At 42.6% G+C, this 19,372-nt stretch overlaps 1 protein-coding gene across 1 annotated transcript in view; it reads right to left on the reverse strand.

Moving 5' to 3' along the window:
- NTSR1 (neurotensin receptor 1) overlaps positions 1 to 19,372 on the reverse strand; it is a 53,750-nt gene that overhangs the window by 13,382 nt on the left and 20,996 nt on the right. The window contains exon 2 of the mRNA XM_065849472.2: positions 3,678 to 3,879. Coding sequence (XP_065705544.1) covers positions 3,678 to 3,879 — 202 coding nt within the window. The remainder of the gene's footprint in view (positions 1 to 3,677; positions 3,880 to 19,372) is intronic.

Here is a 19,372-nt window from a genome sequence, read left to right on the forward strand (position 1 = left end):
ATTCTTGTTTGTGGGATAGTTACATTAAATCTCATAGCAATATTCTCCTCCTCTAATGGATTGCTCAGACTTGGAACATCAGTGAAAAGAAATAAACGAACTCTTCAAAACATTTGTTCAGAAAAGAGATTATTCATACACAAGTTGATGAAATGTGGGCTGCATGGATTCTTCATTAATACTTGGCAATTTTTTAGTATTACTTGAAGAAATGTAGAGACTCTGAAATAATAATTCTAAAATTCTTAGATGTTCAGTAAAAAAATGTGGTTTGACTTCATCTCCTAAAAATCAACTCACAGAGGCATCACCCAGCCAGCTGTGGGAGACTGAAGGATAGATTTTTAATTAGTTAAACCTCCCTAAGTGCTTTATAATTGTGTTCACTAAGCAGCTTCTGTAAGGGAGCAAATGCTACCTGGAACTGATCACACTTTAATAGGCTTAACCGATGTCCACCCACAGACGCTCAAAGCCTCCCCTTGATGCCCATTAATTTGTCTCAACACTGTTATCAGCTGTGCCATTCTAGAAATCTTTCCTTCTCTTTCTCTGTGTCTGGATACGCAATGGTCTGGGCAGCGTACATGAGGTTTTACCTGCTGAAGGCTCCTTGTTCTCAAGGGTGCATTTGTGCACCCGTGTATTTAAGATTTATTTGGGATGTTATCAAGTGATTGGCATATCAAGCTGTACAGTCAGAGAATATTCACCCTTCATGAAGCATCACACAGTGCCCAAAAGACTCAGTTTCCCAGCACTACAATATAGCCAAGGAATAATAACAAAAAATTGAGGGCGTTTGTAACTGGAGAAATTGCAGGAATATTGGGTGGGTGAAGGAAGGTATGAAATATCTCAGTGGGAGGTATTTTTAGCGGCAGCACTGGTGCAGACATTGCCCCATTATCCTCACAAAACAGCTGAGAAGCTGCCAGCATGTCCAACTCTCTGAATTTGGATCCTCTCACCTGATGAATGCTGAGACCAGAGAGGGAATTACAATCAGAAATCAGATGCTTAATGAAATAATAAGCTGGCTCCCAGGCAGCAGGGCTGCCTCATTCCTTGGTCCTGATCTCCTTAATTAATTTGTACATGACCAAAGTCAGGCAGAGCCAAGAAAGCACATATATGCTACCAAAGGGGAGGAAAATGATGTTGTGGTTGTTTTGAATGAAGCTATTAGCCTGACCACTTTTAGCTCCTATTTAATGTAAATAAATACATAATCTCAGTAGATCTGGAGAAAGGAAGAAATGTGTTTGCTGCTCTGATCTCATTCAACAGCTCTGCACACCACAAACTGCACAAATTTCTTTTCTGAGCACTAGTTTTACAAGTTCTGAAAATCTTCACCCTTAAAACAAAAACAAGCTCTCTGTACCTCAGGCTGAAGTTCACTTTTGGAAATGGAAAATACTTTAATACCCACGAAGCTTTGAATTTTTGCCAACAGTTTGATTTGTGGAGAATAAGTGTCATTTTTCTTTTCTCATCCTCTTCCATAAACTGGCCTGGGTTTTGTACATGGTTTTGGCTGCTATGGATCCCAGGATAAACCATGTGCATGCTTGTTTATTTTTTGCTACTTTTCAGACATCTCAGAAGCCTGGTTTATTAAAAAAACAAAAGTTGCAGGGAGCAGGTGACAAAAGTAAATGTGAATCAAGCAGCTCCAGTAATCGAGTGCATCTGAAAAATGAAGTGAAGTAGGATTTTGCTCACACCTGCCAGATGAAAAAAAGCCTTTGTACATGCTGTGGTGAATCACAGGCAAATTGATGGTGGATTTCTTATTTATTTGATCTTCCCCAGCCCAGAAAGGGAGAAAGCGGATGCTCTCTCATTGTCTTCCCAGCGGGGAAGGAGCTCAGTCCTGATGCCAGGGTGGCAAAGCAGAGATGAACCTTAATATCTGTGCTGGTCGTGGAGCCACGTTTAACCTGCTTTTACACCATTTCAAGCTTCAGGCTGAAGCCCTCACTTTTGCTAACTTTTCTCAGCTTTTGTAGCACATAACAAAAGCAAAAATTTGCCTGGAGAAGAAGATTATGCTTATTGTTTGGAGAAAGGAGGGCTGGTTTTCATTATCTTGGAGAAAACGTGGACCCGCTGGTGAGAGATGCTTGTCCACCACCCCCGAGCAATGCTCAAGAAACAGCAGGTGTAAATTTAGGTCTCCTCTCTTGATGTTGATAGAGTATACAATACTAAAAGTACAGAGAGAGGTGTGAGGTGTTGTTGTACAAGTGAGAAAAGGCAGCTTCTCACTTATTGGCAGCAGGGAGAAGCATCCAGAAACAGATAGTGGGGAACTGAGAGATGTGCGTGGCCCCGTCTTTGCAGGCTCAGCACTGAAGCAAGGCTCTGGATGATGGTTAACCAGGGTGCAGGGAGAGTAAATAACCACAGCTCAACAAGATATGAGGAATTTAATGTCTTCTGGGTTTTTTTCTCCTTTTCCTTAGTAGGCATCTCCCAGCACACTGTCCGAAGCCGGGGTGCGTATGGTGACTCGGCTATGGCATGGGCACGGCGTGCGGTGTGGGTGTATCCCTATCTCATGGGGGTTCTTGGTGTCTTCTCTAGGGATTTCTTCACTTGTTCAAAAAGTGGCCTTGGCCAAAGCACTTCAGCTACCTGGAGCTTTGCCATGAAATCAGGGGTCAGAAAGCTTTCTGCTAACAAACACTCACCATCTAATGTGCATGAGGACTCTCACAGTTTGTAACCAGCACTGACACAGTTTATTAGATTTTTTTGGGGTACTATTTTTGAGGAGTTTTTGCTTTATCATCTGTCAGTTTAAGCTACCAGATTCTTTGGTCTTCTCCTCAGCTTATTTCATTGAGCCATTCAGAATTTTGCAGCACATCTCAATTCCTGGTTGTAAGATGTTTTATTGAAACTTTTTCTGAACCAAAGCTCTGCAGAAAAAGGAAGAAAGCAAGATATGCAAGGCTTAAGTTGCTGTTGACTGGGTCATTAAAATAATGGGCTACTTTGGCTTTTTCAGAGCGTCCGTGTGTGAGCAGGTCTGTTCTTTAGCTCCACATATCAACAAATAAAAGTATTTTTTGTGATTACCCTACATGTGGTTGTTTGGAAGCTCAGGCTGGAGCCGGCCAGAAATAGAAAAGAAAAACTTGATGATATCATGTTGTTTATGTTTCACAGAGCACGAAATATGTTTTTTTCCTTAAATTTGAAATTTTCATTTATCAGCTTCTCCTCCATTGAGCACAATTAATTAAACAATACTCAAATATCTCTTTAACTTCCTTTCCCTATGTATTCTGTTTTGTTTTTATAATCCTTTAAGGGAAGATTAGGACTCAGAAAAGTGACTCTGGGAGAAAAAGAAAATAGTGGAAAATAGACAGTAAAATTCCCTAGAAAACTTTTGGTGACTCAGCAAGAAATAGGTGGAGAAGGAAAGACACCAAGAGAACAAAGAAATTTATTTAATGAAGTCTGGGGCTTTAAGATAAGAATTGGGCAACTTTGGCAAATGTCAAAGCAGCTGGGGACACCTCATGTTTCCAAAGAGAGTTAATTTTCATTTAAGATACGTTTTGGGTGAAAGTGTCTACCAATTTCAACCTGCTACTCTTCAAATCGTATTTATTTGGACACCTCTAGCCTGTTCCATGCCCAAAGACCTGAGTACTTACGCAGGACCCTGACGCCGTGCTTCAAGGCTTGCACGCGGCTGGGCTCCATGGACATGCTGAGCATCGTCTGCTGCCCGCCAATGGTGCAGACCTGGTTCTCCTGGGCTGCCTGCTTGAACATGACCATGAGCTGGTTGGCGATGATGGTGTTGAGCACCGAAATGACGACCATGGGGAACACGAAGGAGATGAAAGTGTTAACCTGTGGGGAGGAGAGATGTGGCACGGTCAAGGGATGGGAAGGGTCAGTAGTGCAGGAGATTGTGGTTTTTTTTTTCTCAAAGCAGCAGAGAAACAGCCCACAGCGGAGATTTCTTCCCTTCTCTTACTCTGCTGGATTTTGAAGGCTTATTGCACAGAGGGAAAAATCAAAAACCACTGACATATGTTCATTCACATGGGTCAACATTCAAAGAGGGTAAATTCATTCGCATCCAATTATATTGTCTTCCCCTTTTCAGTGCAGTTCATTGCTGTAAATGTCTCAACAGAAACAGGCCATTGATCTTTTCATCTTATGAACAGCAGGATCCTTCTTAGCTTTCATTGTGCGTAGCATGACTTCTAAAACTTCTAAATAACAGCATGTTATTGTATTTTTTCTTTTTTATGAACCATCCTTAGGATTTTTTTAACTTACTCCTTTTTTTTTTTTTTTGTTCTGTCCTTTCCTTGTAGATTTAACGAGTGTTTTGTTATCTTATAATCAAATTATCTAATAAACCTTGTGCCTGAAAGGACTAGAATTGATCAGAATAAACAAGTGGAAGTTGTAATGTTTTTAGTACAAATTATTTGATTACTACAGTTTTGATAAAATTAAATGGAAGATAAAATTAAGCAGTGATTGAATCAAGTGGAAGTCACTCTTTGTGTCAAATTAATGCAGGAAGGCTTTGTGAGGGCCTTAAGCGCTGTCTAAAAACCCTGCTGGAACTGAGCTCAAGAAACGGCTGCCCAGGGAAATCGAGGCGCGGGCAGTGTTTGCCTGTGTGTCTGTGGGCAGGCTGCTGTGGTGGGATGGTGACCTGCCATGCAAACCCCTGGGGCTTGTCCTCTCTGCTGCCCAGCTCAGGACGATGCTCAGAACATCACTGAGATGAGTCTAGGTCAAATTAAAAGCCCTTTCAAGTTTTATAATCTCAAAATATTAAAAAGTACTAAACTGTGTGCTCCAAATCTCTGTGGAAGCAACTACTAAAACCAATATGGACTGTGCCCTGTGGTAGGGCTGCAAGGCCACTAACTTCTTCCCCAGACAGCCACGTCTTACACCTCGGTGCTCTAGAATACAGAACCAACCCTGCACCCCAAGCCAACCCCACGTTTCTCTGCAAACTGTGAAACCAGGGAAGCCTCATCTACAACCGGGTGCTCTGTGCTGGGATGGAGACACCCAGTATCTAGTGCAGGTGTGTGGTTTCTTTGCTCTGGAGGGATCCAGAAATGCCAGAGATGAAAGGAAAGATGGAGAAGGAATCCAACCACACGCTCAGGGTGCTATAGAGGATCCATTGAAAAAAAAACCAAAACAACACATAAGCACATGGGGAGCAGGTTCATTGGCAATCAGAAGCACTTAAGTTTCTTTGTTCATAATTTTGAGAAAGTTGCAACTTCTCTTTTAGTGAAGATAGGTAGTGTTGTTGTTGTCAAAGTTATCTTTAGATGGACCAAGTCACTATACAGCTTTGTGCTTCTTCAGAGCTCCACACATTTAGCAAAAGTGCCAGCTGGGTTTTGTCTCTCGCAACCCACATGGTGACAACATCATCTCTCATTTATGCTAGTTAATAATAATAGAGCTCCTCTGTGGACTGAGGACATCCAACGCAAACTGTTAAGGGCCTCCTTTGTTAAATACATAGCAGTTTTCTAAGTTTCTAAAAGATAACACATCTCACAGCCACCTGCATATAAAGAAGAGTTATCTTTTGAAGTCGCTTCAAGACACAAAGAAGGATCATTAAGCAGCAGGGACCAAGTTCTCAGCTGGTCCAAAATGACATAGTTTCACCGACAGAGTAATTTGTGCTTGTAAAGAACCTGCTTCCTTTATTTAACCTTCACGATGCAGCTGGGCTGCTTTGGTGCACACAGGGGTGAAATGATTTGCTCACATTTACTGGATCAGACTAAGAAACAAGCCCTGTAGTTCCCCAGTCATGTTTCTATGGTTTAGTTGCTGAATTTCCTTCTTTCCTACTGCTGAACAATGTTTGCACATCAGCAAAAGGAAACATTTAAACTCTGGAAATGCTTTGTCACCTGAGCTTCAGAGTTTATTGGCTTTCATTCAAAACCTTTGCCCTACCTGTAAATTAGTCTCGCCTAACATAATTATGCAGAACTCAAAAAGTCTTCTCTGAGCTTTCTTTAAAGCCTTGATTCATTCCATAACTATATTGGGAAGTCTTCAAAGAGTGTGGGAAATTGTATAGAATAGCATCGACTTTCACTTTTATGAATGGCTGTGTTAAAAGTGTGAAAATTGCATGCTTTCTAAGAAAGGCTATATTTAAAGATTTTTTCCATGTCTTGATTTGTATCAAAGCTCTCATATAGTTTAAAAGAAAAGCTAATCCCCCTCCTGCAAACCCTCGGTATTCAGTGTTTTTTTCTGGCAAGCCGCTTGCGGGGTTGTGTGAGTCCAGATTCCAGCACACTGTGCACATTGGTGCAGTAACACTTCATTTCCAGGTGACTTTACACACTGCTGGAGCTGACGCCTCAAACAGTGGAAATTTTCCCACCTGCTGCAAGAGGAGCTGGTCTGGGGCCCCAAGACTGCACATTCAAAGGTCTTCAGGAGCAGGAAGACTTGTATAAGTGTTTAATGGGATTTTTTACAGAACTGAAACTCCTAATAGCAGTGGGACTGAAGTGGCTTCAGCTGAACACCTGTGGAAACCTTTGCATCCTTATATACCTTTAGAGATTGCTCTGGTCATGGGTGAGAGGACTTAGACCATGTCCAGGTTCTTTTTTGACCTGAAAGTCTTGAGCTTTATTTTGACTCACCATGGAAATGACAGCTTATGTGATACTGGATCTAAACTAATTCTGTATTCAGGGTTGTTCGGATGCACAAGCAGAGCGGTATGGCCATATCTCTGCCGTCACCAAATGTGGTTCAGTTTGATTCTTCACTCCAGGAAAAGTGATGTGTTTGCATCAGTGTGAACCCACCAGACCCAAGGTTTCTGCTCAGCACCGTGACGGGCAGCGATGCGCAACACGAGCATGGTGCAGAAGTACAAAACTGGGCATGGAAAGGCTTAGCACTGGCTGCTCTCTAGAGTAAAAAAACCTGACACCACAAATCCTGTGGCTGTGTGCTAAAGCCTCATGAAAAAAAAAAAAAAAAAAGGAAGAAAATCTAATCCTACAATCAATCCTACAATGTTTGCCACTGGCAGGAGAGCATGAAACACTAACCCACTTCCATGCTGCTGTCACTCCTGTAATCAGTGCAGTTCTAAAAGCCGTTCAAACACCAGGCTGGCAGCATCTGTGGGATGGGATTAGTCCTCAGGACCAAATCATGTTTTGTCTAGTACAGAACAATGACCTTTCCTTATGGTAATGACATGAATGTCGACTGCGGGTGAGCCCCCAGCAGAAACCTGTACCTAGACCCTGTCCCCATGAAGACTCAGCTGAGCTATCTGACCACTCAATGAATGTAAAGACATGACAGTGACACTCGCTCTGACTCAGCCAGTCCTCAGGGGTACAACACCTGCATGGTCCCCAAGGTGGTGACACTGATCTTCTCAGCCCCATCTCAGTAGCCGTGGGGCACCTGCCCTGCAAAGACACCCAGCCCCTCTGACTCTCTAATGACACAGCCTCTCTCTAAGCCCTCTGTTGCCAAAGGGAATTTTGATTTCAGCCAAAACATGAAGCATTAAAATGATACAGGGTTTTGCAGGACACAGAAGACAGAGCAAAAAAAATAGGGCTTCATAAGCTCATGAGAAGAAAAATGGAAATTAAGTCACATTTCTGGAGGGGAAAAAAATGCAGCTATCAGACTCTCTTGGTCAGATCAACAAAAATCAGACTTTGTGTGAGACTGGAGAATTCAATGTGATATGAGTTTTCTTCTTCCTTCCAAACAGGAGTGTGGGAGAGACACAGGGGAAGGGATGAGCAAAATGAAGCGACACAAAAGCAGAAGCGAGCGCTTGGGTTTGTGACTCTTCCTAAATATTTTCTACTGAAAACTGCTCCCCTGGCTCTGCTGAGCTTCCTGCTGACGTGATTTGCTTTTACCAACTAGTCCCTCAAATTATTTGGCTGCTGTGGTTTCCCTGGGTTACCACTAAAAGCAGACATCAGTTCACTTGCAAAGGTGATGGAGAAGATGAGTATGTAACCTCACAGAGGGACTCCCCGGAGGGCTTATATGAGTCCTGTAAAAGAAGTTTTGCAAAGGTTTATTCTTTTGTGCTCCAAGTTGACTTCTGGAGGAACACAGACTCACAGGCCACTTTGGACGAAGAAGGCTTTTCCATCCCTCCTAAAACTCAGACTTTTGTCTTATATGTATTTGAAATATGGGCGATATTACATGTTACAGGCACTTAAAGGTCACTTTCCCTCCCAGCAAAACTCAGTCACCTGAGCCACCTGCAACTGACTGTTCCCGTGGTCCATCAGCACACGAATTTGAAGGGGTTCAGACTGTTAATGAGTGTTTGTAGATGTTTTAAGAGATCTTGGAGCACTTATGTGGCTAAACATAAAAAACTAGGCTAGAGGCTCTTCCTGGAGAAACAGTAGCAAGTTAAACACCTCCACTGGAAGTATTTGTGATAAAAAAGCCGAGAACTAGAACTATTCATAATATTGTCACTGAAAGAGTTTTGATAAGAAAATGTTTCTTTACTGAGATCACAGAAGATTTTTGAACTTGCGTCTTGTGTTTTCCCATAAACCAGCCTTTTTTTCTAAATAAGTGAATAAAGTTGCACAAAGCAAACGAAGCGTGACATACCAGGATCCCCTGTCAGCAGGAGCAAGACCCTCGGAGGGGACATGGGGGGCAACTGAGATTTAGGGACAATTTTAGCTCTGAGTTGCGACAGTGATTTTGTGGCAGACACCAGAGCTGTTCCCCCATCGCCTGATAAATGAGGTGACGGCAGAGCCAACTTCTCGGTCTCTGTCAGCATCACATCTCCAGAAACATGGCCCCTTCCAGCAGCGAGCTGGATGCTCAGAGCAATTTTATCCCTTTTCTCTTTAGGGATGTGAGAAGGACAATTAAAATGGAGAGAAGTGTGGATGATGCTGAGCAAGTAAAATCTCACCTGGACTTTCTAAACTGCTCTCATACTCCATTTCCCCACAGAACACTTGTCTGCCAGCTGTGAAACGCCTGTCAGCCTTTCCCATTTCTGCTGGGGAGGATCTCTCTTTGCAGAGACTCTCCCCTGATCCAGCCACCCCTCGAGGGCACATCTGGGGAAATGGTTGAGAAAGTCCAAAGAAGCTGAAAAGTATCTCAGGAGGATATTTGTCTTTGCTGGTTTCCTGGAAGTGATGATGGAGAGGTCTGTGGATGCGAGGTATCATTTGATTTGTGGTTTTGAGCAAATCAATGAAACCACATAGCTAGGATGTAACAATCTACCACATTCTGGTTCACCTAATTTCCAATGGAAATGAAAAGTAAATTATCCTCCCCCTGACTGTGGAGGCAGTATTGTTAGCATATGTCAATCAGAAAAGCACATTCTGCTACATCAATGTTCGGCTGCCAAAAAATCTTTTTCGACTAAGTGTACTTTACAAAATTACCAGTTATCTCAGTGGCCGGAATTAGCATTTTTATAACCACCCAGTGGAAAATAGCCTTTAATGAGCACAGTATCCAGCATTCCTGGACACAGCAAACTGTGGAAGACCAGTGAGGAAGGGGACAGGCACACGGTGCTGGGATGCCAAAGGGAGCATTTGGCAATGGCACTCGTGCTTGATATTCACAGGATGCATCTGATGAAAAAACCAAAGGGATTTTTCCCCCCAGTAAATAAATTACCATCTAATTAAACCACATCTTTGCATAGCTTTCCGAATTTCCATGCCAAGTATCTCGCGGTTATCAGCTAAATGCCATTCGTTAGATACAACAGGGCAGGAGAGCTCTGCCTTTGTGAGTGATGGAAGAAAACAACAACTGCTTTTGTAGCCACTATCTGGTACAGTGAGGAATGACAAAGCTGAAAAATCACAGCCTAGGAAGGGAATCCAGCTCTTCTGGAAATTCGTGAGCAATTTTATTAATTTCAGAGTATATTAGCAATAGATTTTGATAGAAAAGCTTTCCAATCTTTCCTCTCTCAGATCATTCATTTAATAAATATCTAGATTAAATCTGCAGGTGGAGGCTTAAAAGAGTCTGGAAGTAGGAGAATAAACAAAAGAATCTGACATGCTCGAGGGTGTGTCCAGCACTAGTGGGGACCCATTCTGCAGGGTACAGCACCGGCCCTTATCTCAGGTGAGTGCATCCTGGTGTGAAAACACAAATCCTGGATAAATAGGAACAGGGCCAAGTGCTGAAGCCCGTGTGTAGATTTGGAGCTCTAACAGGGTGCTCGAGCAGGAGCTCAATCTTTATAAATCACCAGTTTTAACTCGGGCAGGTTCACCTGTCAGGTTGTATTTCTGCTGGCTGCTATCTCAAGCAACCCTGACAGTGTGACACGGTGTGACATGGTGTGACACAGCTGTCACCCTTGGCCAGGGGCTGGCTGGTGACAGGGGTGGGTAGCACTGCGTGCCCTGGGCAGGCTCACTTGGTGCTGCATGTGGATACTGCAGCATCCCTTCACCTCCTGGGGCTTCAGCAGCTGGGTGAAGCGATGCTGCCCTTGCCTCAGAACCAGGAGCAGGATGCAAATATCTGATGGAGATCCCGGTGATGGGACATTACATCTTATCGTTAACTTAATGAATAACAAAAGAAAAGATACCAAACCCCAAGTAATATTTTCTCTTTAAAACATTCTGAGAAATGGCCACAATATTCTCTGGTTGCTATCACGCCATTATCCCTGTACCTCTTCTAATCAGCTATAGGTGAGTAAGGATCCTACACATCTTGCTCTAGCCTCATTCCAAACACCTCCCTTATTCACCTCTGGGAGCTGCAAGTGCAGACCAGAGAGACTGAGGAGCACCCTCAGTCTGTCTCAGCAAAGCCTTTTCAAAAGTGTTAAATAACGAACCCAGGCATTTCAAATAAAGGTTACAGTGACGTGAAACATTGCTCACAGGCACAGGTATCTGATGTCAAAACGCTACGATCAGCTATGAATTGCAGATGCAAACCTTGAAGCCAGGACACAGCTGCATGGGGACAAGGGATGGGAGGCAGAAGCAGCTAAATATCTGGCAATCAGAGCAGTGATGCATATGTGAGCCTGATCTAAACATAGAGATAAGCAGGACATCAAATGTGTGTTATTTAGGAGAAAAGAAAAAAAGAGGAAGGCCTCAAACACAGGCACATCTTTCCCAATCCACCTCTGATTAAATAACTCAGCTGGCCCCAGCCATAAAAGCCTGGATTGGCTAAACCTGTGTATTTTGGACCCCTGCAGGAGTCTCAGCTTTCTCCTTGTTTTTGATGGGGTCTGGGAACAGGGAGCTGCAGGTAGTGTTGCTTAGTTGAAGAAAGAGAGCACACAAGTCTGAAGGTAAACTATCAGATGGATGCTCCCAAGTGACTGGACCAGGTCCTGTCCCCATGATTCTACTTCCCAGTATCCATTAATGTTGATGAGACTGATAATTAATTGCATGGCAAGGACATGTGAGTCTCTGTTACTGACACATCCATTTAATGGCCTTAATTGCTACAGGAAAATCCCTCAAAAGACAAGTCGGAGGACAACGCACAAGACCTGCGCATGAGCTCTGGCTGCTTGCTTCTATTAAGATGTTTCGGGTTTTGTATCGGTAGATATTTATACCAGAAGAAAATGCATTTTACTACAAGGCTTATAGTGACAGCGTGCACTGTTTGCGTCTGTGCGGTACTTTGAGGTGTGCAAGTTTGTGCAACCTACTGCGAAACACAAACGTGGCCATGGCCAGAACCACTCACAGGATAGTGGTTCTCTCCTCTCTCGGCTGGCTGGATGCCCGCAGTGTTGCCTCCAACTGGCTCACATCAGACACGAACTCTTCCAAATAACTTAATTTAGCTCTAGATGAGGAGGATCGGCTTAAACTCCATTTTCATTAGTGTCTTGTGTTTGCTCCAGAGTAGTGATGTTTTCCTGGTAATGTGCCTTGTCTCTTTAGATCCACTGCCATCATGAGGGAACGACCAGTCAATGTGGATTAAGATATTAAGAATAACCAACGTGTAACATTTTCAAGCCTGTGTGTGGTCCCACACTGATGAACTATAATGGGAATGCAGAGCAGCTAATGATCTCAAGAAGTTAAGTTAATCACATACTCTGCAGGAGTTAATCAGATACAGAACAGATGGAAATAAATTGCATACTGACAAAAAAATCCATCATATCTATATTGCAAAAAACATTCCACCAGCTTTTCCATTCATAAATCTCCCTCCATGGAGAAATCATTTGTTCATAAAAAACAACATCTGATGCAGAACAACTTAAATGGGGCTCTTGCTCATGATGGGTTGGCAAAGATGTCAGAGCACTGAATAATGATGGTTTTCCTGAGCTTGACTGGATACCTGAAAAGATCATTTAACCTCATTTCTATGCATAGTTACAATCCTGTGGCCTAAAGTATTTCCAGATTTATCATAAGTAATAGCAAAAAGGTATGATTCATACATAAGTGTTTGATATAAAGCTTATTATTCCTAATTGTACGCAAGGGTAATACCTAAATATCAAACTCCCTGGAGACCTCAGAGCTCTTCATTACCTTTCTAAATGCCAGAAAACCACCTCTTAATGTTTGCCACTGTGTTTTGCAGAATGTCTTGTTGTACATCATGGAATTCAGCTTTATCACTCAATAAAACTAAAGGATAAAAGAATGTTTATTTAGAAAAATGAAAGAGCAAAACAGTTAAAAAAAGGTCCCAACCCCAAGCAAAAAAGACCGCAAATCCTCACTAGGCTTACACTTGATGAAGATGGGTTTGGGGGACTCATACATCTCACTCCAGTTAATCCAGGGCCTCCTGCTATTGATTTAAGTGGGATATCTGGGAGATAAAACGGAAGGGTTCTGGCCCAGGATGGCAGTTGCCTCCCCATCTCTACCTGGTGAGGGAGGAAGGAAGAAGTGACAGAGCAAAAGTGATGTTCATCTATCTTGTCATCATTAACCTGAAAGCTTCAAATCTTCCCCCTTCCCTCCTTCAGGAAATCCTCCTTCTTAATTTCCTGAGATTGGGAACACTGAGCTACAAGGTAAATTAATTTAATTTACCCAATTTTGCTTGCAAACAAGAATAAAGTCAATTTGTGTGCTCTCAGTTTACTGGCCTCAGCTTTGTTCCTCAGATTTAGTTATCCATAACACTATTTGGGGCAGTATTTTTGGTTGAACAAAAAACTCAGTGAATAATGTTCTTGATTTTCCCTTTTGAACATGCAGGTCTCCTTTACTATTTCCCCCTCACGTTCCCCAGCAGATGTATTCTACTGAAGGGAAAATAATATTTCAGCTTCAAATGACAGGTTGGAAATATGTATAAATACTTCGCCGGTGCAGTTGGATTTCAGTTCTCGCTATCTGCTGGTATTTTGCTTCCTACTTGTTTTTTGCCAAAGGGATATTGCCCATTGCTTATCACAACATATTTCATTTTCTCCAGTTCTGCTGCTTGTCAGCCCTCTAAATAATTGAATAAATGTTCATACAGTGCCTAACGCTCCTGACATCTGAGTAATCCTAATCCAGATTTTGCAGTTATTTTGTGTCTATCCTCTTGCCTATCTCCTTGTCCACTGGGCATTGCACAAGCCTTGGGGGTCCACGTGGTGGATATTCACACAAAGACAGTCCCTCCATGACTTGGTGCTTCCCCTGCTGTGGGTTGATTCTCTATGCTGAGGGTGGCTAACGATGTCCTTGTCAAAATCAAGAAAATCATTCTCTTCCCTATGCCACAACTGCAACCATCTGATGCTCCTGCTCCCGATGTGTGGGTTTTGCAGCCTGGGTGGGAGGAAGGGGTGGCAGCCACTGCAGCCTTAACAAGGGTGCGTTTGCCATGCAAATAAATCACAGCAACTGATTTTGCGAGCCCATATCCAGATCCTTGCTTTTCTGACATCTACTTGTTATTCCACACTTCTTCAATTCATGCTTGGGATAGTTGTTGTAATGAATGAGACTGTTATGCTTGGATATTCTCTCACAGAGCATGTCAAAAAAGGAGAAAATAATCAGACCATGGTGACAGTCAATTATCCCTCAGCTTTTCTTGTTCTGGTAATATTGAATCATTTGAGCCCTGGTAATCAAAACAAATGGCTTTGCCTACATGGATATGAAGTCACCAGGAGCAGGCTAGCACTAGTCAGTGTTTTAGGAATAAAATAAAGCAAAAAGCATAAGCATGGGAGTACCATAAGCAAAGATTTCTAACTGTGAAGAGCAGCAAACAGTTAAATCAAGTGGTGCTTGTGCTTGCTTTCTTCCCACACTCTGTTGGATGATGACAGGACATACGAGTGTTAATTTAAAAAAAAAAAAAAAACACAACAAAAAAAAAAACAAAACAAAAAAAAAACCCAAACAAAAACCCACCACAAACCAAATCACTACAAATGGAAAGAACAAATCGTTTTCCTACTGAAAAGCGCATTGGACCTGATTCTGATTTTGCACATTCTGCCAGGTGAGGTGGAGGTGAAAGAGGGTAAGAGGTATTATAGATGTCTAGAGAGGCAAGTGAAATCATGGCAAAGAATGATTTATCTGTTGAATTGTTTCAGGATCAAATTTTATGAAGCTATTTGCAATATTTCACATATGCTGAAAAGTCACAATAACATAGCTGGTAAAATAACAGCTTGACTGCTTAAAATAATTAGTAGTTGACAAATGGGTTGAATTTTACATCCACGAGGAGCTTTGGTTAGCACTAATAAATGTTGATTAAGGTAGCAATTAAAATCTAACAATCTCTCTGGGGGTCTGAACTTTAAAGCTGAAGTTTGGAACATTCCTCCGTTTATAGAGAAAATTCTACAGTTCCTTCTCAAGTTGCATTATTAAGCTGTGGCAGTGCAGATCTTAGGTCTTAATTCTTTTTTCCAGTTTACACAGATTAATTGCAGTCTAAAGTAATGCCCCACAGCCAGGGGCAGCAACCAGCACCTCTCCTAGTCTAACATCTGATGGACGTAAAAACCTTGGTACAGCAGTGACATTTGGCAACACGAGGTTTTAGCTTTCTCTTGAGTAACTTAATGCTGTAAGGCCCCCTTGAAGTCCCTGTTTCCATGTCAGCTCTTTCCAGGAGGTGGTACCTGTCCCTCTTCTCATCAGGCTTTGAGTGGGCTGGAGAGATCTCCATCTCTCCTTCAAGATGTTCTGCTTCGGAAATGGAGCTGACCTCTTGACAACAAGCAAGGTCAAGTAGCGCTGAGCATGTGCTCATCTCTCCGGAATCTCTCTCCTGCCCGACTATGCATCTCTTAATCAGAGTGATTGGACGAGCTACCAAGAAAAAGTGTTGGCTGGGTAGTGTCTTGAAGAAGACTAAAATTATCTCCTTCTCTGCGCTTGAGCAGTATGACCAAGGCAAATCAAGAACAACATTTTTATTTATAGATTTGTTTTACTGATTTATCATCACGGGACTATTCATGGAAGTCTCAGGTTCTTTATGATCTTACTGAACCTGAGAAAATATCAGTCACAGCCAGGCAGTTTTCTATTTTTGAAAGAGTAAAGTGCATATTTATTTCACAGAACACCTCTCTTATGCTGGCGAAATCCTTTTGGTTTTTTCATTCTTACTGTGAGCAAGGTATAAATCTAACGCAAAACAACATTTGCCTTTCTTCCTTTATCACACACTAGCTATGTGTCTTCCATTAATTATATTTCGTCCCCCAGTTCGTAAGCTGAATGCCAGTGGGACAAAAATAGGGATACAGGGTGAAGTGGGAGTGCCTTGGTCCTCTTGTGTTCCCAGTGCGAGTGGGAGCATGTTTGTATGTCTGTCTTTGTTGGGCAGCTTTAATCACCAGATGTGTCATTATATTGTTATATTGCAGTCTATCGTTTTTTCAGGCTGTGTGATCTGAGTGTGGCTGTTGATTTTTCCACAGCACTGCGTGTTCCTCAGCACATGTGCCGAGTCCACCCATTGCTGAGGGTATTTACAGCAAGAGAGAGATGGAGAGTTGAGGATGTGAAGTGCTGGAATAGGAAAGGGAAGAAATCTATCCAGAGAGGGGAAAAAAAAGCCCATTCATTCTCAGTCGATGTGTGTACCTTTTATTTTTTTCTTTTCTGTGTTATAAGGATGAAATATTAATACAAATGGCTCAGATAAATGCAGAAAGGGACAAAAATGAAGGCATGATAGCTGAAGATGCTTGAAGCTATTTTTTTTCAAAGGAGGCTTGAGAACTGAGCACAATGGTGCATCTACATTTGATTGAGCAATTTCCATGTCTAAAGCTTTGAGACAGGTCATTCTCCTTGCAAGATGGATGGAAGGGTTGACCCAGCTGGGAGCTGGAGCCACAGTGGAGCGTGAGATGAGCAATGAGCAACGGCTTGGTTAGCTCAGCGTGGCAATAGTGGGGATTTCAAGGAGAAGAGCAGCTGCTGCAAGAGGTTCCTAGGTGGACACAGTCATCCTGGACATCTCCATCCACAATCAGTGTCACCTTCCACAAGTAGAGACATTAAGGCTGGCTGAGATGGGTCTACCTGTGCTGCAATGGGCACTGAGGGCTGCTGTGGAGACATCACCTTGGGTCTTAAAACATTATTGTATGGGAAACCATGAGCTCCCTAAGAGAAACAGGGGTGACTATTCATACACAGACTTGCAGACTGCTTAAAAGGGCCTTTTTAATATTTTTACAGTAATACAATGCACTCTGCTGCTCTCACTGTAGAATTACAGGTGTCAACCTGAGGAGGTGGGAGGGGGCACAGTTTTGGAGAAGAGCCATTTTGCCAGGTAGAGGAAACAAACAGAAAGGCTGCAGAGAGACCTGGTGTCTCCAAGGAGCTCGGAGGATCTCCTGGTTCCAGGGTGCTCAGCAGCTGCCTCCCAAAACTGTGAAGGTGAATCAGCAGGTAAATACACATATAGTAGCGACAGTGTGGAAGGACACGTTGGCTCAAGTGATGAGCAAGGAAAGGTGACAGCAGAGAGAGAAGTCCTAAATCTAGCATAAGTAGCGAAACAGAATGAGAACCATCCTTCCCTGGTCATAAAGTGTTGGCTAATTAAAAGCCATCGAACAGGTCAGCTCCCAGTGAGCTGCAGGTCCAAAGCCCAACTGGGCAGCTGGAAGGTCACTGTAACCCCAGATCCACATGGTCTTTCAGAAAACTATCCTAAGGCAAAATATATCAAGAAGCTCAAGGCTTTCTGCTGCAAACCATAGCAAAGACAAGTCCCGATTTTATTTGCAGTTCCCAAAATTGATTATTTTTTTTTTAATGCAAAATGAACATGTGGAACCAAATACTATTGGATAAGGCTGCAAATGAGACTAACAGGCCAAATGTCAGATTTGTTTCTAGTGTAGTTGCTGAGGAATCATTACTGAATACAGTCTTTATGTAACCTACTTTGCATCAAGGCAGAATACAGCCAGCCAGAGTGGCATGGGGAAGATGTTGTGTCTGTGGGGTGGCTTCTTTTCCATTCTAAAGTTTTTTTTGACCTTACCTCAAAAGCATCTGGATGTAGCTACCATTTGGGACTGACTAAAATCTGACAGATGAGGCAAGTCTGAGGTGCTGGGTTAACTAACCCCTTGGATTCTGCATGGAGCTGCGGCTGCCTGCAAAGATATAAATTGCTATTCCTTAAATGAAGATTCTGATTGCAGGTTTAGAAAAATCTCTCCATGGCATTTCAAATTCCTGTATAGCAATTTGCAGCCTGCTAACAGCAGGGTTGTTTTTCAGATTTACCTTTCCTAAAACTGCAAGTGTCTGTGGGGAAACGGCTGAAAACCTTGACCTAGAAGCTGGGAGCAGAAACCAGCCTCCAGTACCCTGACTCCTGCAATGTAAGAATCAGGAGCTCAGTCCCTGCAGGTTTCTCTCAGTAACTCATGGTCCTGTTCAGGGATCTGAGTGTAGCAGCTGGTAACATCATCCTGTGCACACAGAGACATTGCAGCCGGTGTTTCTGGCACTTGCTTACACTGGCCTTTTGTATGTGTTAACTAAAATCATTTCTTTTTTTTAAGCCAAAGACTTTCAGTGCAAAAATTGCTGGTTTTATCACTAAGGCAGGCGGCTCAGACATGACTCAGTCTCAGGTAGAAAACGTTCCTCTCCGAATAGTTATGGAGACAGTTATGCAGTCCTTGCAAAAGAGGAGGTGATTTAGCAAGATGAAATAATCACAGTGTCATGAATGCAACCAGGATTTCCCTGTTAATTACCTAACTGGCTAATTAAGGGACTATTTTTTTATTAAAATTGATTCTCATTTTTGTAAAATACATGACAGAAAAAGGGTATGTACAGAAGTGTTTATCACTAATGCCCTAAGATGCTAGTTTCCCAATGTTGTGACTTGTAATCAAGATTAATTTTCTCTGACTTATCCTCCAAAGGAGAGACTTTACACCAGTTTTGACATTTAAATTACCTTAGATTTGCAAGTCCAATATTGTCATAAATATTCATAGCCAAGAACAGAGCCCTTATTTATTTTTTTTAATTTTTAATTCACTACTCGAAACTGTTTTCAGAACGAGCACAGAGAAATGAAGCACCGTTTCTTTGGAGCACGAGGAACATCTGGCTTTGCTACCCCAACAGTGAACCAATGCATCACATTTCTGTTTGATGCTGCTCTTGAAGAAAATCTGACCGTGAAATCATCCTGTGATCATTTTCCTTATGTCTGTTTGCAAAAAGCTGCTTTTACATAGAAGTTATGGGATGGCACTGCTATTCTTTTAGCATGTGTCATGTTCTTTACTGCGTGAAATGAGGGAAGGTTGATGAAACCACCTCCCCAGGCAACCGCTCCAGAAGCCCCAGGTGGGAAGCAGGAGAGGTGAGATGCTCCAGACCCTGCCCTTGCTGTCTCTCTGGTGGCTGATTTCTGTCTCAAATTGCTTTAAAGATACTCTATTTTTCTCCAGGATTTCCTGAGAAGGTGGGTTGATGTGGGGGGGGAAGAGGGGCAGGATCAGCCCGTCCGTAGAGGAGAGGACTGGCTCCACTCAGAGCCTCGCGGCCAAAAGCTGATGGATCCTGCCAGGCAGGGACCTGCACGTATCAGTCTCAATAAAGAGCAAATTAGCTTTCTAATGAAACATTCTCCTCATTTCAGTGACTGACGACTTCTTCATTCTTTTAATATCTGATACCTTTCAATTGCAATTAATTTCTCCTGTCCTTTTTCTCCCTTCAACAATGAGGCAGAGACTGAGAACCAGCAATATTACTATTCACTTCTCAGAAACATTTCTATTTGCAAAAGGCTGACAAACCCCCGAGATTCACAGTGA

This window comes from Patagioenas fasciata, chromosome 16, assembly GCF_037038585.1.
Source record: "Patagioenas fasciata isolate bPatFas1 chromosome 16, bPatFas1.hap1, whole genome shotgun sequence".
NCBI lineage: Eukaryota > Metazoa > Chordata > Aves > Columbiformes > Columbidae > Patagioenas > Patagioenas fasciata.